A 22,554-nucleotide genomic window follows, 5' to 3' on the forward strand; every position below is an offset into this window, starting at 1 on the left:
GATCGCTAATTAGTAGGTGACCCATTTTACGTATGTGAAAATTGAGGAAGACGTGTAGCTGCATCCGCACCACCAGGATAGGCAGGGCCATGAAAGTGCACGTGGTGAAAAGGTAGCCCCCTGTCGCCTGATGGGAAGGGGCAAGCTCTGTGCTGGATTGTTGGAGGCCAAGCCCAGGCGCATCAGACAGGCCAGCGGAGGCCCCTCGCTTCACCTCCGGGCCGTGGAGGCTGTTAGGGGCTCCGATCAGTCGATGATGCTGCTGCGTGCCTGTGGAGCACACGTCAGGGGCCGTGAGCCCTGTTAGGGTGGTCCTGCTAACTGATCCCAGAAGCCTCTGTCACTGCCGGGGGGATGTCTCAGCCGACTCAGCAATGTCCTGCCTCAGGGGCTGGTAGGCCAGGCCAGACAGCCCTGACCACGCGGGGCCTGGGACCTTCCAAGCAGCCAGCAGGACTGAGCCCAGTGGGGAGTGTGGGGTGGGAACACTGACAAAGCCCTGTGGGTCCCAAGTGTCCAGGCTAGGTCACAATCACCCTGAGAACGGCTGGCTGGGTAAGGAAGGCTCAGGGTGCTCAGGCCTTTAGAAGGTCCCCTACTCTGGCTTCCTGGGAACCAGTCAAGACCCAGCTTCAAATGCCCCCCACCTTCCTCCTGCAGCCCCACAGCCTACTGCTTCCTATGGGGGGGGTGCCTTTTGGGGGGGCGGGGCCAAGATTGCTGGTGGCCCCCTTGGATCTGTTAGAACAAGTTTGTGCAGTGAGTCCCCAGGGGAGGGAGGTTCTGGAGCCGAGTGCCCAGGTCCAGAAAGAAAAATGGTAACTGTAGCGATACAAGGCAAGCCCTGAGCTCCCATGCCTCAGCCTCCCTCAGCCTGTGCCCGCGGGTAAGCCCAGCTTCTCTGGATAAGGGCAGGAAGCTGGGAGGGGCCGAGGAGGGAGTTGACCCCAGGTTTAATCTGGCCCCTTGGCCTGCACTCCTACCCCACATCTCAGTGTTTCAGGACGCTGTTGTCTTCTTTCTGGGTTCAAGCCCAGAGTTGGAGACTAAAGAGAGCCTTACGATGCTCCATCCTAAAACTGCCCTGCACACACACACACTCTCTCTCTCTCTCCCTCTCTCTCTCTCTCTCTCTCTCTCTCTCTCTCTCTCTCTCTCTCTCTCTCTCTCTCTCGCTCTCTCTCTCTCTCTCTCTCTCTCTCTCTCTCTCTCTCTCTCTCTCTCGCTCTCTCGCTCTCGCTCTCGCTCTCGCTCTCGCTCTCCCTCCTCCCTGGGACGTGGCCCGGCTCCACCCTCATTCCTCCACTCCAGTCTGCCCTGCCTTGTTCCCTTTCCTGCCCTTCGTCCCTTCTTTCTACAGAAGGGCCCTTCCGGGGTCTCTCTTAACCTCCAGGCCCTGGCACATGCAGCTCCCTCAGCCCAATAGATACTTAAATGCCTACTGAATTCTTGTCTGGAGCTGGGCACTGTTCCCATTTTATAGATGAGGAAACAGTATCAGAGATGTAGCAACTTGCCCAAAGCCAGGAAGCTGGCAAATGGTGCCGCTGAGTTCAAGCCTCCAGAAATGGCTTCAGAGTCAGTGATCTGAACCTCTTCGCTTGGTTGCTTTCTGTGACAGGCTGAATAATGCCCCCCCGACAAGATGTCCACCTCCTAATTCCTGGAACCTGTGAATATTACCTTATATGGCAAAGACTTTGTACTTGTGATTAAGGATTTTAAAATGGGGAGATTATCCTGGATTATTACAATCACAAGTGTCTTTATAAGGGGGATGCAGAGGGAGATTACAGACAGAAGGCGGAAGGCAATGTGATGATGGAAGGAGAGAAAGAGATTTGAAGATGCTACCTTGCAGGCTTTGAAGCGGGACGTAGGGGCCCTGAGCCAAGGAATGCAGCTCTAGAAGCTGGAAAGGGCGACAGAACAGGCTCTCCTCAAAGCCTCTGCAGTGGCATGGCCCTGCAGACACCCTGATTTCAGCCCACGGAAACTGATTTTGGATTTCTGGCCTCCAGAACTGTAAGAGGAAAAGTGGATATTGTTTTGAGCCACCAAGCTTGTGGCAACTGGTTATAGCAATCTAGGAGTCGGATATACTTTTCCTCCTGGAAGAGCCGATTCAGCCTCCTAGTCACCCCACCACCATCCCCCCCTGGTCAGTGGCTCACTCCCACTCTGTGCTCCTTGTGCTGCTGGAGCACACGGCTGCCTCCTCACGGCTCTGACCCTGGAGGTTGCTGCAGCCACAGCTTCTTCGCTCACCCCAGCCTTGGCCTCTCCTCTCACTCCCAGCACTGACCTTGCCAGGTTGGCGTCATCCTCCAGTTGTCCAAGGACATGCACCAGCTCTAGGGCATGGCAGAGAAGGAAACTGAGGCTCAGAGAGGGGCAGTGAATGCCTGAGGTCACTTAGCTGGCAAGGGGCAAAGCCGGATTTGAATTTGGGCCTGTCTGATAGAGGCGCTCGTGCTCCCAACAACTCTCCTGGTGGACACTTGGTAAATGTCCCTGAGTGAGTGACAAGACAGGCAGACACAGTAACCCACGGAAAACACATCATGGGAAGGTCTATGGGATCTTCAAGGAGGGTGGTAACCATGCCTGAGCAAACCAAGGAAGGCTTCCTGGAAGAGGTGTCCTTGAAGGATGAGGGCACTCCAGGTAGAGAATATTATGAGCAAAGGCCTGAAGATGGAAGGAGTGAGATGGCAGGAAAGGGGAAGCACTGGGAGGAGCCTGGAGAGATGACACCAGGCCCAGGTCATGAAGGGCCTTGGATACCAGGCTGAGGAGCCCACAGAGCTTGGGCAACAGGAGAGCGAAATCCCCTACATCATTCTTTAGGAGGCAACTCGACTGAGTGGCTCTGGGGAGGGTGGCCTGTTCCATTTGAAGGCTGCTGCCTCCAAAAGCAAAAGCTTTGGGGCTGGGACTGAGACCGAGGAGGTAGAGGTTGGGGCAGGGAAGCAGACTCTAGAGCCACTTTGGAGAGGGGACAACAAGACCTGGTGACCTACTGGCCTCAAGGCATAAGGGTGAAGGGATGTCCATGCCCCCATCCAGTGGACAGAGGCTGGTTTCAGTAAACAGAACCAGATGTACAGGAGTAGAGAGGCAACGTGGGGGGAAATCCAGGTGGCAATCAGGGGGAGGTGTCCCAAAGGCAGCCGAGAGAATGGGTCAGGTCTCAGGAGATAGGTTGAGGCTGCAGACAGAGGATGGGGAGAAACTGGGAAGGCTGTGGTGGCCACAGCGGCAGGAGGAATGAGGTAATCAGGGAAGGTGTGCTGAGAGGTGACCAGGGCACCCGTGGTGAAAGGCTCTTAAGGAAAGGTCTCTTTCCCTCCTCAGCTGCTGCTGCTGCCCCTGGGTGCCAACCCCAGCATTCATCTGGGTCCATATGGAATTGGACCTTTCCTGGTGGGCTCCACTTTAGGGAAACCTGATAGCAAATTCCAAACCAATAAGCGCAAATAAATGAGGGGTGATTACTGACAATAGGAGAGGGTACACCACGGGGTGCCTCCAAATAGCATCTCCTCCAGTAGTTTTAAGTGCTTTATAGGTCATTAACTACTTGACAGAGAGAGCCTGACACTTAAAGCAAAGAATTCTGCGCCTCTGCCAGGGAAAATCAATCAGAAATGAAGATAGAGCATCACTTGCGTTAAGATGTACAGGGTGGGCAAACGGGATTTGATTTACACATAATTTTAAGGTCCTCTCCATTGTATAAACTGAGGCAATGTGTATTTGAGGACATTTATAAATCCCAAACTGGAGTTTAGAAATATTTAACTTCCCCGCGGCCTTTTTTTTTTTTTTTTTGGTTGTTGTTAATGAAATATTTCAAAGATGGGAAAGTACGGAGACAGGCTTAAACATCTAAGCCCATCATCTGATTCTGTCAAATAAAACCATAACTATATAGCTAAGACTGAAGCTTTTAAATGTTACTTTTTTTTAAAAAATGTTGTTTGTTTATTCTTCCTGGCTTTTCAAATTCTATCTTCTGTCCCCACCTCTTCAGGGAGACCTGAATGCTGACCACCCACCCCTGCCTAAGACATCACTCCTTCCTCTGAAATCCGAGAGTAATTACTGCCTCTTTAATTAACTTGGCAATTAATCACCACCTGCTGGTGAAACAGCTTTTATTGTCCTTGTCCATCTTGCATGTGGGATGCAGGTGGGGGTGGGGGTGGGGGCCAGGCAGGCAGGGGGAGGAGGGAAGGCAGGCTGGGCTCTCCTCAGGGTCCCAGGCTGAGTAGGGTCTGCTGGAAGGAGAGGCTTGATATCCAGGGGGTCAGCTCCCTCCTGGCTCTGTTTAGGTAGCTGCCAGTTACCAGGAACTGAGATGAGCTGGAGAGAAGTCCCAAAAGAGCAGTGGGCAGCTAGGAGGGTAACCTACCCTGTGCAGCTTCAGGGCCCCTGCTCTGCTTCCCTCTGACCAGAATGGTCTTTCCATATTGGGTCTGGTTGTGGGTTGCATTGTGACTCCAAAAAAGATATGTTGGAACCGTAACCACCAGTACCTGTGAATGTAACCTGATTTGGAAATAGGGTCTTTGCTGATGTAATGACTTTGAGATGAGGTCATACTGGATTAGAGTGGGCCCTAAATCCAATGACTGGCATCCTTGTGAGAAGGGCATGTGAAGACAGAGACACAGGGAGAACTCACTGTGCCACCAAGCTGGCTCCTCTGCACACCTGGATCTGACTGCCCAGGATCTCAGCATTTCTTTAGTCGATTAACCCTCCCCCACCCAACTCCAGCAGCAGCTCCTACATCCTCCTCTGTCAGAGGAAGCTCTCTCCCCTATCCCATATCAGAGACCACCCTGCAATCAAAACGACTCTCTTGGGAGGTGGAGGTTCCCAAGTACTGCCCTCCCCCCAGAACAGCGTGCCTGCTCAAGTCAGTTTGCTTAATGATAACCCCTGTGGTTCCCCCAGGAAAATCCTCCCACATGCCCGCAAACCCCTCAGAAGCGGGCAAGGTACACTGGTTTGAGCAGAGTGCTTTTAACTTCCGCTGTGATTGGGGGGGAGGGGGTGGTCAGAGAGGGAGAGGGCGCTGCAGGCTACCAGGATTTTAACACGAAGGCAGGGCCGTCTCACTCGTACTGCCAAACACAGCGTTCGGTGCAGCCTGTTCATTGAAACGATTCACCTTCTAACCCATCTGATCTAATCCACTCCCTTTTGATAGATGGGAAACTCAGGCCCGGACACTCCACAGGGCATCGCTGTGTAGGGATCTGAGGTCCAGTGATGTAGCATGTCCCAAGTGACAGCGTTTCTCTGCACCTCAGTCTCCCCATTCTAGAAGGAGAATAGTAATACCACCCTCTAGGGATGTTACCAGCCTTAAAGACAGCTCTAAAAACCTGTATGTACATTTTCCATGAATTCAATCAACATGTTCTGAGCGCTTCCTGGGTGCCAGGTCCTGGGGATACAGCGGTGAGCGGCACAAACCCGGTGTCCTGACTTCAAGGTGCTACCTATTTTGTAGAAAAAGACAAAGAAACGCATTACCCTCGAGGTAGTTAAGTGTTATGATGGGGTGTACAGAAGCAGTGAGGAAAAGGATACAGATCTCAGGAGGACCCAAAAGAGTAGTGGCGGACACAGGGGAAAAGAAAAGGCAAAGAATGGATCCCGCAACCCCACACCCCCACTGTCTGCACCCCTTCTTTGCCTTAGCCAATCAGGCGCCAGCATCGCCGGCCTGCCGACTAATCAGGAGCCGGAACAGGAGCTCGAGTCGCAGACCAAGGCTTCCCCAGGGAGGGCGGCCGGAGCCCGCGTGCCCCGCCCCTCCAGGCCCCGCCCACTCCCCGCCTAAGGCCCGCCCCGCCGCGGTCAGCCGCGCCTGCCCGGAGTTCCCTGGCCGGCGGCCGGCCGCTGGGGCCCAGTATTGTCTTAAGGGCCGAAAAAAGAGGAAAGGGGGGAGGGTGGGGAACTGCCAAGTGACCGGCAGAGGATATACAACATTTTCTTTCACCATCGACAATCTTGCACCAATGTATGAAAGAGACGGTATCGCCTGGACAGGAGCGTGAGGCCGCGGGCAAGGTAAGCAGCCCCCCGCGGGCGTCTCCGGGCGTGGGGGGCGCCCGGAGAAGATCGGGGCACCACCTCCCACGCTGAGTGGCTGTCGCGGGGTCTGTGTCCCGGTCCGCGCTCTGAAGGGTCTCGTGAGGCTTGAGCAGTGTGGACGCGGCCCCAGAGATGAGGCATCTCCGAGGCGGTGTGGACGCGGCCTCTGAGCTGAGACGTGTTTAGTGACCTGGGGTCGGCCGAGGCGGTGTAGACGAGCGCAGGTGAACGGGCTGAGGCACCCCCGAAATCCCGAGGTAGTGGAGACTGATCCCGAAGGCTGGGGTTGACGGTCCTCGTAACTCGCGGCGGGTGAGCCTGGAGACTCGGACTATGACTGAGGCACCTTCCAGCGACCCGGGGGCAGGTGAGGCTGTGTGGACCCGCGCCGCAGAACCACGAGCAGGTGTACACGCGGGCGGGTGGCAGACGCGGAAAGTTTGCAGGAGCGCGCGGCGCAGACGGAGGGTCCGCGTGCCGACGGAGGCGCCGCGCTGGGGCTGGGACCCCGCTCGCCGCCGCCGGCCTCAGCCGCTTCCCCGGGCCAGAGGCGCCCTGGGGGAAGCCCAAACCCCAGCCTCAGCTTCTGCAGCTGAGGTGGCAAAGGGAGTTGGGGAGGCAGTAACTGAACTGAGCCCTAGAGGAAAACCAGAGGTTGATTTCGAGCCTCTCAGGCAGGTCCGCCCAGCACCTGCTCTGTCCCCGCTGAAGCCTGGGGCATCTCCATTTCACCTGTGAGGGGCAGAGCCAGCTTGGTGTCCAGACACGCGCTGGTCATCAGCTGAGGGGACTCCAACCGGGTCTGGTCCAAGCCCGGAGCCCTGCTCCTTCTCTCCTTCCACTTCTGCCTCAGGGAGGAGGAAGGGCGCCAGGATGGTGGGGGGGGGGGAGCGCAGATGAAACCTGGGGGTGGGGTGTCAGGAGGCCCTGGATCGGGACCCCCGGATCTGCCTCCCCCTGCCCCTTTGTGGCTCCCAGTGGCCTCACAGCATCAGGCAAGGGAATGAATGGAGGAGGGAAGGCGGTGGCGGGGGTGGGGGGGCGGAGAGTATGGGACAAGTGAATCTAGTGCTCACCTACCTCGACCCAGGGGAGCTGTGTCTGGCGCAGATCAAGTGGGGCAGGGTAGCTATGTGACACTCTTCTGTAGGAGAAGAAAGACACCCAACCCCAGTCTCTGCCACAGGGGAAAGGCAGAAGGGGGCCCAGAGGCTGGAGGGACACCTACAGGTCCAGGGTGCTTCTCGGGGTGGCCCCACCTCTCTGTGCCTTTTGGCCCCGTTCTTACTTTCACACACCCTCCTAGTCTCTGTGATTCCTCACAGGTCCTTTGCACATGTTATTTATGTTTTTGATCAACAAGTAGTCATCAAATATCAACTGTGTCCCAGGCACAGGCAACTCGGTGGTGAACAAGACAAACCCCGTCTCTGCCCTCACAGGACTTCAGACCAGTGCAGGGACATAGCTGGTGAACAACAGTCAGGAAAGGAATGGGGACAGGAGGCAACCTTGAGTGGGCATGAGGAAAGGCTTCTCTGCAGAGGCGACAGTGAGTCAGAAGGGTTAATGCCTCATCATCAGTTCTTCCTCCTCCAGGAAGCCTTCCCTGACCTCCCTGACCTGACACTTTCCCTATGCCAGGCTCTCATAGCCCGGGAACCAGTCCCTCTGTGGATATTCTTATGTCATTATTGGGTTGATGTTTGTCTCCTCCCATCAACTGTAAGAGGCATGAGGGCAGGACCTGAATCTCTTCTGGGTAGATGGTAGGCCAAGCGAATAAAGGATGAGTAGAATTTCCCCAGAAAAACAGGAGCTGCTCAGCCAGGTCAGGCATCCTGACGGCAGAAACTTTTCTTTCCCCGTCCCCGGCCTGAGTCCTGGGCTCCACACCCCATTTGCTGTTCAGAGATACAAAGTAAAAGAAACCAGCAGGCCCGGTGAGGAAGAGAGCAGGAAAAGGCTTGGCACAGATGGCCCACTGGAGCGCCGAGCCTGGCCCTCAGGAAGGGAAGAGACCCTTCTGGGGGGAGGCCTGGGGACAGGTGACTGTGCTGTTCTCTGAGTTCAGATCAGCCTACTCCTCATTTTTCTGTCCCAGCTCTGGGAGGCTTGGTTTCCTTCAAATGCCACTCTGGGAGAAGGTGGTGGCCAGCAGGGTCCCCAGGATGGCCAGGGTACAGGGCCACAGTAACTCCCCTCCTCCCCCCACATCTTGGACAGACAGGACCCTGGGCAGTGCCTCTCTCATCCGGAATCAGGCCTCTGGGCCACAAATAGTAGCCCAGGTGATCTACAGTTCATTTAAACTCCTGGCTGGAAAGTAGGAATCAGGCTTAGAGGGGCAACTCTTATTTTCATTTTTCATCGTTTCTACGCTCAGTGAATTCCTCCTCCCCTGGCTCTGACAGACCTGTGCGCCTGGCAGCTTTCCTGTGGCAGATTATGCTCTCACAGACGCCTGACAAAGCTTTTAGTGCCCCCCCATCCTCCCCACTTCAGGGGACTGAGCGGCCTCCACGCACAGCTAGAGAGTCTGCATGCTTTATTCAGGCCCTGGCAGCGAAGGAATAAAAACGGGCTCCCCACCCAGCCGCCCAGCCAGCCCTCCTGACTGGAATTGCTTTAAAAAATTAACTCGCAGATATGGAGATATGTGTATATGTATCGCTGATCACTATGTTATAAAGCAGAAACTAACACACCATTGTAAAGCAATTATACTCCAATAAAGATGTTAAAAAATTAAAAAAATAATAATTTGCAATGATTTACTCCCTTTTGTTCTATGGGGATCACCAGCATTTTAAAGATGTATTTAGGGGCTTCCCTGGTGGCGCAGTGGTTGAGAGTCCGCCTGCCGATGCAGGGGACGCGGGTTCGTGCCCCGGTCCGGGAACATCCCACATGCCGCGGAGCGGCTGGGCCCGTGAGCCATGGCCGGTGAGCCTGCGCGTCCGGAGCCTGTGCTCCGCAACGGGAGAGGCCACAGCGGTGAGAGGCCCGCGTACCGCAAAAAAACAAAAACAAATAAAAAGAAAAGATGTATTTAAATCAGATTCACTGCTCCCAGTTAAACCTTAACTGCCTCCCCCCCGACCCAGCAGAAAGAGCACTGGATTTGGAGTCGGGCAGCGACTCAGCAGTTCACGCCAAGTTCTGCTAATGACGAGCTGTGTGACCTTGGGCAAATTACTTAACCGCTCTGCGCCTCCATTGGCTCCTCTGGTAACTGAGGTTAATAATAATCCTTCCCTCACAGGGTGTTGTGAGGATTAAATTAGATAACGTTCAGGGAAGAGGCATGCAATGCCACGCCTGTGTTTTCTGTTCCCCAGTACTGGCTGTCCCTCTAATTAGCCTGGTGACCTTGGGTGGGCCACTCAGCCACTCTCGGCCCTCAATTTCTGCATCTGAAAAGCACAGGGGTTGTTCTAGGAGATGATGCCACTGAGCCCCCCACCTCCAGCCCTGAGCCCCCACTCACCTCCTCCTGCCCTCTGCCAGACACCTTCCCTTGGCCACCCCTTTCCTCTTTATCCAAGCACTCATCTCTAATTGGAGGTGGTCCCCTCCCCAGCTGCCTCTCCTCCTGGCTCCCTGTGAAGTCTGCAGGGTTGGGCCCCAGGGGCCTGCCGTTCTTGGCTCGTTTTCAGGAGCAATTAGCTACAGGCCTTGGAGGTGGCCTCAGTGGGCGTGTGGCCAGGCCACTGGAAGCCAGGACTCTGCTCCGTCTGTGGCCTGCGGGGCTCCCCCAGGCCCCGGGGTCCCCATTGCCAGTGGTGGGGAGGCAGATTCCCAGGCAAAGCCATTTCCATTTCTGTACTTTATGACTCCTCGAAGCCCCGAGTCTGAGTGTAAATTAGTTCTACCCTGTGCTTTTGTTGGCAACTGTCTGTTCCTTGGAAGCGAGGGGCTTTGTCAGGAAGAACAAAGCTGTTTGGTGTTTTTCTGATTTGGGGGAAGCGTGCTTCTGTGGGAGGGCTCATCGCTTCTCAGTGTCAGTTCCGAGTCCTTGGTTCTCAGACTTGCTGGTTTTGTTTTGGGTTTTTAACTCCTATGGCTTAAGAGTCACATATGTTTGTGTGTGTGTTGGCTGAGGGATTTTTTTTTCCCTCCTTTTTGGCTTGCATAGTGTATTCCGTGGAAGCTAATTCCAGGGACTGAACTTTTCAAATCACTGCTTCAACAGCTTTTAAAAATCTGGACGTAGTTACTCCTGTCATCCATGTGTAAAGATTTAGAAAAAATTCCCAACCCGAGGGTGGGCAGCCTCAAGGATGCACAGCTCCTGGCAGCCCGCACTCGCCGGAGACCTGAGGTCAAAGCCGAAATGTCGAGCTCCTCTTGGGACGGGAGGGGGCGGGAGGAGTGCGGTCTGCTCGGTGCCAGACATCTGGATATTTAGAAAACATCTGGGTGGCTGGATTTTTCAGGTTTCTGCCTGACATTTAATATCACAAACATTGAGCCTGCCTCCCGTCGTCCCCCGCCTCCCAAACACACCCAGCCCCTTCCCTCCCCTTCCTGACGGGTAAGAAACATCCATTCTTTCCAATTCCCCAGCGTTTCCCCCCTACCGGAAATCTGATGGGCTTATGACATCATGGCTGGCTGCTGAGCGATGAAGTGGATGCCACAAAGAAATCCGACATTATCAGATGGATTCTGAAATCAGTTTCCCTCTGGCTGTAGTAACAGGCGTGGAGTCAGGAGAATATGAGCTTTGTTTAAAAAAACAAAAAATAAAACTAGGACCTGACCTGTATTAAATACAATTTCTTAAAGCAAACAGACCTTTTGGACATCATCCTATTTTAATAGAAAATGCTGGATTTTATGAAACGAAAGCGGCTAATAAATCAGTCCTGAAGCTGCCTGTGAACGTTCCATTTCTGTTGAGTTTTGTGTGTCCTTATTCACTAATAAAGGAGGAACTGGGAATGGTTTCTCTCCCTTCGTTATTCAAATGGGATAGCTTTTTATTTATTTATTTTTTGAGCCAATAAAATTCATTGGGTAAATTGCTGGTTTATGTTTTTCTAGGAATCCATTTTTATGGAGTGACCTTGGACCTGACCCGATCTGCAAACATTGTATTTCCCTCTGCTGGTTTTTCTGGCTGTGAAACTGTTAAGAGGATGCAGTTAAGCCTGATTTTCAGTCTCCTCTCTGCAGGGCAGGGCCGGGACCTGGTGAGCCAGGTCGGTTCTTGGGATGAAAAACCACTTTGAAAGGATGAAGGAGGGGAACAGACAGTGAAGGGGCCTGTGACACGAGCCCCAGGGCAGCCTGGGAGGACGGATCCACTGTCTTCCCCATCCTCCCAAAGGGGAGCGAGGACCTCAGAAATAGCTCCAGGCTGAGGGAGCTCACCCCTGATGCAGGCTCAGGTTAGAGGAAGCTCTGGGTTCCAGGTGTTGTGCCTGCCAGGTCCCTAGTGCGGGCATGTGGAGTCTAAGGGACTGGGATTGGAGTCCTAGCTCCTCCGTGGACAAGCTGTGGGGCCCTTCACCTTGCAGCCTCTGCCCCTGGGAGTGGGCATAACGACCCCACCTTGCCTGCTGGGAGAAACTTAGTGCTGGGTGCTCCACACGATGCCCGGCCACTTCAAAGGGCTCTGGGGTCTGTCTCAGAGCCGGGAGAGGCTGGGGGAGATTCTGGAGCTGAGTCCACTGCCTCGGTTTGTTCGTGTCCCGGCTCTGCCAGCCACCATCTGCGTGACGACATTGACCTGTGTGACGTTCTCTGTGCCTTGGTTTCCTCATTCGTCAAACCATAATGATAATCGGACAAACCTCACACACGGGGCAGTTGAGAGAACTAATGTAGTTAAGAGCTCACCAGGCGTTAGCTCTTACGTGAGACGTGCCCCTGAGCCCAGCAGGTGGGTTGCTGGGTGGGACTGTTGGGCCTGGGATGGGAGTGGGTGCGTCAAGCTGAGCACAGGTAGAGGATAATCGAGGACTAAATAGAGCACCGCTTCTCTCTCTGCACAGAACATTCCATGGCTCCCCACTGCCTAAAGGGAATAAAGTTCCCCTCCTTAACTGGGCCCCAGGTACGTCACACTTGGGCCTCATGCACTGTTCTCTCCCCTCATTTCTCTCTCGTTCTCCCAGCTGGAGCACACCGCCTTCTCTGGACTCAGTACTAATGGGTAGGTCACATTTTCGAGAACCTGCCATCACTTTATTCTGGGTACTTTACATGGATTAACTCATTTGATCCTCACACCAACCCATGCAGGGGATATGGTTATCATTCCTATTTTAGAGGAAAAGATGAGACTTCAGGGGTTAAGTATCTTGCCTCAGGTACCAGAGCGTGGATTGGAGCCAGGGGTTGGGCTCCTGCACCATCCACTTAACCCCAGCCCCACTGGCTCCATTGGGCCTTCCCCCTCCTGTTTCCCACCTCATCCCTAAAGCCAGAGCCCCTGCCTTCTCAGAATGCCCGCCCCATCTCTGTCTGCCAAGATTCTTATGCCACCTTGGCCAAGAGGCCTTCCCAGACCACCCTCCAGCCATGTTATCCGAGGAATGCTGGCGGGGCCCATTGTGCCCCCCTCAGGATGCGGCTCTCCGTGGTTGGCCCACGGGGCCCTGGTCCACCTTACCTACAGGTCAGGAGCTGTGCTATGGCCAGCTTTGTGTCCCTCACAAGGCACTCACTGACGACCTACTATGTGCAAGACGTGGGGACTCATACGGCAGGTGCCCACACCCAGCCTGGTCTTCTCTCCCAAACTCCAGGCCTGTCCAGCTGATGCGTTTTGCCTGCCACAGCTCCATTTGGATGGCCAGGGGGCAGCTTCGCCTCAGCAATCACAAACCGAGCTCTTGAAATTCATCTCCACAACCTTCCCCACCTCAGGTAACGGCACCTTCATTTTCCACTCAGTTCCTCCGGCCAAAAAACCTTGGGCTCATCTTTGACTCCTGTCTCCCTCTCTTTTCATAATCTCAAGCTCTCTTTCTCTCCACCCCACCTTTACCCCCATTCACCATCAGCAAATACTGTTGGTTCTACTTTCAAAATATACCAGCAGTTTGACCCCTTTTCCACCTGAACTGCCCACCTGTATGAGTGCAGCAGTCTCCTCATGGTTCTCCTGCTTCCCCCTCGGCCCCCTGGAATCCATTCTCTATGCAGCAGCCAGAGTGACCCTGCTGGAACTTAGGCCAGATCCTGCACTTCTCTGCCCCAAACCCAGCAATGGCTCCCAGTTCATTCAGGGTCAAAGCAGAGTCCTGCCTGGGGCCCCCGCTTGCTCCCTCTCTGCCCTCAGCTCCTGCCACCCCCCATCTTGCCCACTGACCGCCATCATACCATGTGTATTCCCACCTCAGGACCTTTGCACTTGCTGTTCCTTCTCCCCAGTATCTACTTCCTTCTGGTATTTACATCGATCAAATGTCACCTGCTCAGAGAGACTTTCCCTTACCTCCCCGCCCCATCCTCTCCCCACTGGGTTGTTCTTTCCCTGCTCTGTTGCTCCTCAGCAACTATTCCCATGTGACCTTATGTTATACATGTATGTGTCTGTTACTAGAACGTAACCCGCACTAGGGCAGAGCCCCGCCTGTCTTCTCACTGCTGTATCCCTGATGCTCAATAAACATTTGTGGAATGAAAAGCTAGATGGATGGATTCCATGAAGGGACAGCAAACACTAAACACCTGGTCTGTATCAGGTTCTGTGCTGGGTGCTGAGGTGACACATGTGAACAGGACCTCCTGTGCCACCCACAGTGCCCTAGTCTGAGGAGGGAGACAGACGCCAAGCCAGAAATCAAGAAGCAGGTGGAATGGGGTGGTGTCCGGGAATGAGCTCAGAGGAGGAATTGGTCCAGCCGGTCCGAGGGAGCTTCCTGAAGGAGGGGGCATACTCAGGGCCACCTGGGAGGTGAATAGAAATTGGGCAGGGAGGAGGGTCAGGCAGACAGGTAGGCAGTGTGCTCCAGGGGCTGAGGACCGGCCTGGTGGGCAGGTAACCACATATTAAAGTCAATAGGGGTCAGGTGGGTGGAGAGAAGGGCAAGTTTTCCAGGTTGGGGTCACCATGTGGGGAAAGGCCCCGAGGTGGGAATGAGTGTGGGCGGCGTGGCTGGCGGAGATGGACTGAGGAGGGGCTTAAGTGCTGCCTGGAGAGGCGTTAGGAGGAGCGGCGGAGCCTGGGCTGGATCCTGGCTCTTTCCCTCCAGTGGTGTGATCCTGGATGCATCACTTCTCTTTTCAGCAGCTCAGCTTTCCCATCAGTGGACTCCTGACTATGTGCCTTTTCTGCTGCGTGTCCTGCCTCACAGAGAGGGTGAGACTTAAACCTGGAGGGAGGGATCCAGGGAAGAGAGGAGAATGCCAGGAAGAGCATGGTGAGCAGGGGGAACAGAATATGCAAAGACATGGGGCCTTTCTTCTGGATGTGTTTCTCCAGTCGCTCCCTCAGGGAGCAGCGAGGCAGGGAAGACAGTGAAAGGGGCAGCCTGGCTGTCCCCAGCGGAGGCCAGCCCTGGAGCATGCCTGGTTCTCCACTTGAGGGGCCACCCAACTTTGGCCTCACACTCGGGTGAGCACCACAGCCCTGAGACAGGCCCGCGAAGCTGGAGAAGCCAAGGCTCAGAGCAGAGAGGTGATTGGCAGCCACATTACCACATGGCTGGTAAGTGGCAGACAAGGGACTTGAATCCAGACCTACCTGTCCCCACTCCCTGCTGTCCTTTCACAAGACTGAGCCACCTGTGGGTGGGCCAGGTCTCGGGGAGCCAGGATCGCACAGGTCCATCGCACAGGTGTGAGGAACCTGCTCATGCCAGGCTCTGAGACTGAGTCCCATGCCCCCACCGCAGGGCTGCCGTGATCAAGGCCACTTCCTCCTTTGGGGGAGGTGAGTCAGGCCTCTGGAAACCCTCTAAGCCTCTCCCCTTGGCTGGAACTTCTCTGAAGACTCTGGAAGCTCCTGGAATATTCCAGGTTTATTGACTCCCTGGAGCCTCCCAACCACCCCTCAAACAGGGGCTGTTGTTATCCCCATTTGACAGATCGGGAGACAGAAGCTCAGAGAGGAGCAGTTACCCAGGGGAGACACACAGGTTAAATGGGGAGGTCCTGCTGGGTTCATTCTCTGAGGCTGCTTTAGGGACAGAGGGCCTAGGCCATGTACAGCTGAGAGCTGGTGCTGGGGCCTGAAGCGGGAGTTTCACGGGGCTAATTTCAGCCTACACTAAGAACTTTCTTCCAGGTATGCCCAAGATGGACACTTTGCAGGAGTTTCAACAACCTCTGCAAGTGGAGGGAGGGGAGATTAAAGTCATGTTGGATTGAGCAGTCCAAGTTTCTTTGACCTCTCCAAGCTTCAGTTTCCTTATCTGTGAAATGGGGATATTAATACCTAGCTGTCAGAGGCATTAGGAGTCAAGGAGCACACAAAAGGTGCCCAGTAAGCGCCACTGTCCCCTCCTGGGGCCCCCAAGCTTCCCCTATAACAGCCAAGCTTAGAGGGTGGAGTGGCAAAGGGGCCACCTCCAACAGCCCTGTGCCTGTGGAGCAGCCCCGCAGGCCCCGCTGCCTCCCTCACATGGGGAGCTGCGGGGGTAGGTCAGGCTAGGGGTTCCAGACAGCTGCCTCCTGGTCTCATGTGTCAGCTGGGCCGTGGGGTACCTTGAGTAACGGGGAGGCCCCACAATGACTTCTTTCTTTTTTTCTTCTTTTTCACTGCACCGCGCAGCTTAGTTCCCCGGACAGGGATGGAACCTGGGCCCCCTGCGGTGGAAGCGTGGAGTCCTAACCACTGGACTGCCAGGGAAGTCCCCCCGCACGATGACTTTTTGAAAAGCACAGCTTTGAGGGCAGACACAGGCCTCTTGCCACCACTGACACTGGCCTCCAGGAGGCAGGGCTCACATGTCATCTTCGTAATAACCTCACTGCTCTGAATCGCAGCCCCACCCAGGCTTAGCCCAGAGCCTCCCTGCCCTCCAGAGCTTCCTGGCTCCCTGGTTAGGAAATGGCTCAATGCCAGGACCCAGAGAGCTGGGGAAATCTCACTCCAATGGGCTCTGTCACGGTGCTCCAGGCAGTTGGTATTTATAGAGCACCTACTCTGTGCTAGAGACTTTCCTTACCTTTGCTCAAATAATTCTTGAGGTGGGCCTACCATATGTCACAAGAGAGAAAGCCAAGGCTCAGGGAGAAGCAGCATCTGGGCTGAACAACATTGGAGCTGGGGTTCTATCCCCAGGGGTGAGCGTCCCCTGCATCCTGCATCCCCCAGGCAGGGCAGCGGAAGGAGCATTGGCTTTGCAGCCCTGGAGTTTGGTGGGTGGTGGTGGGGACTCTGGGCTTTGCAGGAGGACAGATCCAGGCCCAGTCCTGACTCTGCCCTCGTGTTTTTGCACATTCTGTTCCCTCTGCTCACTATGCTCTTCCTGGCAGACTCCTCTCTACCCTGGGTCTCTCTTGGCTTAAGTCTCACCCTTTCTGTGAAGCAGGGCAGTGTAGCCAGGGATCCACAGGCTTGTTTCAAATCCTGCCCCCGCCGAGCTTGGAAGGGAGAAGAATAAGGGACACAGCATGCAAACAGCGAACAGCACGGGCAGAGGCAAGAGGTTGTGAGTAGGCCCTTGAGAGCCGCATCAGCCGGGAGGGTGGAGCCAGGCAGAAGGGAGGAGGCCTGGGTTGGGCTGCCCTGTCACCATTCTGGGCCTTTGCCCAGGCTGCCTTCCCTGCCTGGCCTACCCTTCCCCTTCTCCTGTCCAAGCCGTCATGCCTTTAAGTCCCTGTGCAGTGGAGTTCCCTGTCCGTCTCTTCCTGAGCCACCCCTCTTCACATCCTCCTTCCCCAGTGTTCCCACGGCCCCGGGTGCCGCCTTGATGTGAGCAGTCGGTGTCTCAGGTCACGCAGGTTCGTGTCCTGCCTGTGCGTGGTAGGAAGGTCCTTGACTCAAATCTTGGCTCTGCCCCTCGCCCGTTGGGTGACCAGGGACAAGCTACTTCACTTCTCTGTTTTCTACTCTGTAGGATGACAGCAGCTGCCCCCAACTCATAGGGTTCTCCAGGGGATTAAATGAGGTTGTGCTTGTAGAGCAGCAAACCACACCGCCTCCGACAGTCAGCCGGCTGGGACATACACGTTCGTGCACGTCATTATTAGTATCTGTGAGTCTCTTGAGGGTAGGGCCTTGTATCTGGTGTCCTGCTCACTGCAAGGCAGAAGCAGGGGGCTTGGCGACAGCTTCCAGAACAAATGGGCAGCCTGTTCTCCTGTGCAAATGCGAGATCTAATAAAACTACCAGTAACCTACATAGTTATCGTGTATTGAATGCCTACTTCGTCTTGTTTAATCCTGACTAACCTTCAACGTGGGAATTGTTAGACCCAGTTGGCAGATGGTATAATTGAGGCTTAGAGAGCTTAGGCCTGGAATGCAGAGGATAAGCAGCTGAGTCGGGTTTTGCACCTGCGTCGGGCTGTGCGTTGGTTAGGACTCTGTCCTGTTATGCCCTTTGCCGGGTAGTCCAGATGCCCCCTTCTCTCCCTCCTGGGTGCCCTTCCCCATCGCCAGGCCACCCCTTGGAGTCACTGGGGTGAGGGGATGTAGACTTCGGGACCCATGGTGATCTGTGTGTTCATGGGTCCTGTACCCTGTGGCACACGCACACACATGTGCCTGCAGTGCACATACATGCGCACACACACACTTGACCTCCGTGGCCAACAAGCTCCCCTCACCGGTCTCCAGAGCCACGTCTCCGCCACGTCCCTGCAACCGCAACAGCGTGAAGTCTGTGTGAAACGTTTGAGTCGAGCTGTCACTGCTCATCGATTTGTTGGCCTCAGTCCCCAAGCTGATTTCACTGGAGATCCTGTCAGCTCATCGTGCATGGGCCCCACCACCCAGCTCACTGTCCCCAGTGCAGCGGGGGTGGCAAGGGAGGAGCCAGCACCCTCTATCCAGTCACATCCGGCCCAGCACCAGGGAAGCCCGGGACCTTGCTGGGGGCCCTGGGCAGCTCACATGACCTCTCTGAGCTCCAGTTTCAGTGACCCCATCCACTCTGTCTACCCGGTCAGGCGAGGATTAAAGGGAAGAACAGGAGAATGTAAGTTGGTGGCGAGGGGTGGTATTCAGGGGAGTCCCAGCTGCTGGGGTCCACCTGGGCCCGCTGGGGAAGGTGCTGCATAAACCGTAAGTGGTTCTGAACCAAGTGGGGCGTGGGCCAGCCCTGGATCATCTTCCCTTGAACTCAGCTCTGGGAGCCACCAGTACCTGCACCCATCCCAGCAGCCTCTGAGAGGGTGTGGGCAGCCCTCAGGCAGGGGAGGGGCTTTGGGACTCTTCAAAGTAGCCGCATGGTGGGCCAGAGCTGCCAGTGGCCAGGGGATAAAGGCAGTGATGGGGCTGGGAGGACCTGCATGGGCGTTGAGCCTAGGTCAGGCCAGCTCAGGGAGGAGAAAGCCTGGACCCTGGAGAGTTTCACTCATTCCTTCCTTCATTCTGCACGTGTTTGTTGAGCACCTCATCTGTGCCATGCAGACCCCATGCTCAGTATTGGGTACAGGGCAGTGGACAAGACCCCTGCCCTCATGGAGATCACTTCCTGATGGAGGAACACAGACAAAAAACATAATAAGGAAGTAAAATATATTGTGGTCCAGAGTGATACGTGCTAAGAAGAAAAATAAAACAGGGAAGGGAAACAAGGGGTGGATGGTTTTTTTTTTTTTCATTTATAAACAAGGTGTCCAAGGAAGGCCTAATTGAGAAAGTGACATTTGAGCAAAGACGGCAAGGAGGTGAGGGGCTGAGTCAGATGGCTCTCTGGGGGAAGAGTATTCCAGCCCGAGGGATCAGCCAGGGCAATGGCCTGGAGCAGGGAGCGGGGAGCAGGGAGCGTGCCTCACACGGTCAAGGAATAGCAAGGAGGCCCGCATGGCTGGAGGGGAGTGAGGGAGGGGGAGGCAGTAGCAGATGAGCTCAGAGAGGAAATGGGGGCCAGATGGTGAGGCCTCCTGGACTCACCATTTAAAAGGATCCCTCTGGCTGCTGAGTGGAGAAGAAACTGGGGGAGGGGCAAGGGCAGCACCAGGGAGACGGATAGGAGGCTGCTGAAAATAATCTAACAGGATTTGCTGATGGATTGGATGTGGGAGAGAGAGAGAGAGAGACAGGGAGCGCATGAGCAAGCAGAGGTGTCAAGGATGGCTCCAGAGAGTTCTGGTCAAACTGCTGGGAAGGCTGGCTGAGCCCAGAGGCTCAGCAGAGACCCTAAGGGAGGCCAGGGATGCTGTGAAGGGTGGGGGGCGGCTGAGCCCCAAACAAGCAGATGCCATGGCCAAGCGGGATCTCCAGCTTGGCAGCCCCTGGTGGATTAGAAAGCTGGGGCTTTCTGTGCGCATGGGGCCTACACGGATCCCAGCCCAGCCCCGGGAAGGGTCACCCTCTCTGTGCTCTGGACTGGGGGCTGGGCTTAAAGTGGTCCATGGCCCATATGAATCCTCTCCACACATCCTTCCTACCCGTCTACTCATCCATCCACTTGCCCACCCACCACCCTTCCTCCCACCCATCCAGCCCCACCTCAGCACCCCAACTACCCGGGTGCTGTCCCAGACACTGGGCCTGTGTCCATGAACTCAGCAGACAAATCTCTGCTCTCGTGGACTGACATCTCATGTCCAGGCCTGAAGCAACTTCACGGGGCAGAATACGACCAAAGGATAGTCTTACTTCTTTCCAGTTTAAGGTCACTCAACAAGTTTGTGACTACATGTGATCTCATTGTTGAATATTTCTAAGTCGTTTCAAGCAAAGTCTCCATCACTAAAGCTCTTTGGTCAGGTCATGTCACTGGTTTGGGTTCCAGGAAAGACTGACAGAATTGAGGGCCCCGTGCTGCCAAGACTCAGGGAGGCAGGGATGGGGAGGTCCCGAGGAGGTGGTCTTTAGACCCGACACAGAGGGAGAGAGAGCGTTTGGGGTGGAAGCACGGCATACCCAAAGGCACAGGGTGCATGGGGGTGAGGGGATTCTGCAAAGCCAGGTGGGCTGACCACGGAGGGTCTCATAGGCCCTGATGGATCATCTGACCTTTGTTCTGAGGGCAGTGGGAAGCCATTGAAGGTTTCTGAGCTGGGGGATGGCCCACCCTGTGCTGGCAGCACCACGGAGGACGAATGAGAAAAGGCAAATTGTTTTGAGACGGTAGACCAGTGAGGAGGCTGTGGCCTTGAGCAGTAGGGATGCTGAGACCTGACCCAGGAGGATGAGGGGTCAAGGGGGATGGATATGGGATCGGGGGTAGATCTGGTAAGTGGGGTGCGGGTACCACTTGCTGAGTTCCCACAATTGGCCACTTCGGATAACCTCACACCAGACGTGGTCCTACTGCAGCGCACCTAACTTGGAAATGTCCCTATCCACACCTGGCCCTCTGCACCACCAGTACCTGGCGTCATCCTGGACCCCGTCTCCCCTCCATTGGTGCCGTCTCCAAGTCACTTTGAATTTGGCTCCCGGATTCTTCCCCGTGTATCCCTCCTCTGTGTCTGTACAGTCACAGGCTGGGCCCTGCTCCTCCAGGCTTGGACTAAGGCCATGGCCTCCCCCTGGCCTTATGCCTCCAGCCTTGTACTGCTACTCCATCCCCTGCAGAACAGCCAAAGAGATCTTTCTTGAACCTGAGTCTGGCACGCCACCCTCCTCATTCTCATGGTGTCCCATTGCCCTGAGGAGAGCCCACTCCGCACAGGCCCTCCTCGGCCTGCCTGCTCCCCTCTGCAGCCCGTGCTTCCCAACACGTTCAGCCTCAGACTGAACTTCTTGTTCCTGCTTCACTCGTTTGGCTACGGTTTATTCTGCGTGTACTCCGTGCTCGCACCATGCTTGCATCGAAGGTTGGGAACTGTGTGAGAGTAGAGAGACTGGGTCACGGGGTCTGGGAACAGGTAAGGCCTTTCTAAGGACCAGACATCTGAGCTGAGATCCAGAGGACGAGCAGGAGGTGGTGAGGGGGAGAGTGTTTCAGGAAGAAGGACTAGCTGGAGCAAAAGGCCTGAGGCAGACACCGGTGGGACTCATGGGAGGAAGCAGGGTGCTGTGCACATAGCAAGGCCTCCACTACCTGGTACCCCCCCTTTGTCCAAAGTTGGCAGCTTGGGAGCAGCAGGGGCCAAGCCTGGGCAGGTGGCAGGGCCAACTCCTGGGGGCCTGTGGGGTAGACTGAAGTATGGGACATTTTCTCATTGAAAAATTAGCTTCATTGAGATATTTATCATTTTTTTAAAAAAAGCTTTATTGCGATATAACTCACATACCATAAAATTCATCCTTTTAAAGTGTATAATTCGGGCTTCCCTGGTGGCGCAGTGGTTAAGAATATGCCTGCCAATGCAGGAGACACGGGTTCGAGCCCTGGTCCGGGAAGATCCCACATACCGCAGAACAACTAAGCCCGTGAGCCACAACTACTAAGCCTGTGCCCTAGAGCCTTCGAGCCACAGCTACTGAAGCCCGCGCACCTAGAGCCCGTGCTCCACGACAAGAGAAGCCACCGCAACGAGAAGCCCACGCACCGCAACGAAGACCCAACGCCGCCAAAAATAAATATATATATATTTTTAAGTGTATAATTCACTAGTTTTTAGCATATTTATAGAGTTGTGCAACCATTACCACTATCTGATTCTAGAGCACCTTCATCATCCCCCAAAGAAACTCTGTACCCATTAGTAATCCCTCCTCATTTCTCCCTACTCCCAGGGCTGAGTAACCACTAATCTACTTTCTGTCCCTATGGATTTGCCAATTCTGGACATTTCACATAAATGGAATCAGACAATATGTGACCTTTCTTGTCTGGCTTCTTTCACTTAGCATAATTTTTTTTTTTTAAGATTCATTCATGTTGTATCATGAATCAGTACGTTATTCCTCTTTATGGCCAAATAATATTCCATTGAATGGATAGACCACATTTCCACATTTTATTCATCCATTCATCAGATGGGTTTTTTCCATTTGGGACCTATCGTGAATAACGCTGCTACAAACATTCCGTACAAATTGTTGTATGGATGTGTGTTTTCATTTCTCTTGAGTGGATACCTAGAGGTGGAATTGCTGGGTTATATAGTAACTCTTTTTTTTTTTTTTTTAAACTTTCTGGCTGTGTCGCACGGCATGTGGGATCTTAGTTCCCTGACCAGGGATCGAACCCGTGGCCCCTGCAGTGGAAGTGCAGAGTTTTAACCACTGGACCGCCAGGGAAGTCCCTGTGTAGTAACTCTTTGTTTAACCTTTCGACAAGTGGCTAGACTGTTTTGCACAGTGGCTGCACCATTTTACATTCCTACAAGCTGTGTATGAGGGTCCCAGTTTCTCCACATCCTCTCAGCAACACTTGTTATTGCCTGTCTTTTGACTGCAGCCATCCCAGT

At 54.6% G+C, this 22,554-nt stretch overlaps 1 protein-coding gene across 4 annotated transcripts in view; it reads left to right on the top strand.

Annotated features, from left to right (window-relative positions):
- Nucleotides 1–5,942: 5,942 nt before the first annotated feature.
- TCF20 (transcription factor 20) overlaps nucleotides 5,943–22,554 on the top strand; it is a 185,868-nt gene continuing 169,256 nt past the window's right edge. For 3 of the 4 annotated variants that reach the window (XM_070046399.1, XM_030855752.2, XM_070046400.1), the window contains exon 1: nucleotides 5,943–6,090. In XM_070046399.1, coding sequence (XP_069902500.1) covers nucleotides 6,043–6,090 — 48 coding nt within the window. In that variant the 5' untranslated portion in view covers nucleotides 5,943–6,042. The remainder of the gene's footprint in view (nucleotides 6,091–22,554) is intronic. The other variant, XM_070046398.1, reaches the window with a different exon arrangement.

This window comes from Globicephala melas, chromosome 10 (genome assembly GCF_963455315.2).
Source record: "Globicephala melas chromosome 10, mGloMel1.2, whole genome shotgun sequence".
NCBI lineage: Eukaryota > Metazoa > Chordata > Mammalia > Artiodactyla > Delphinidae > Globicephala > Globicephala melas.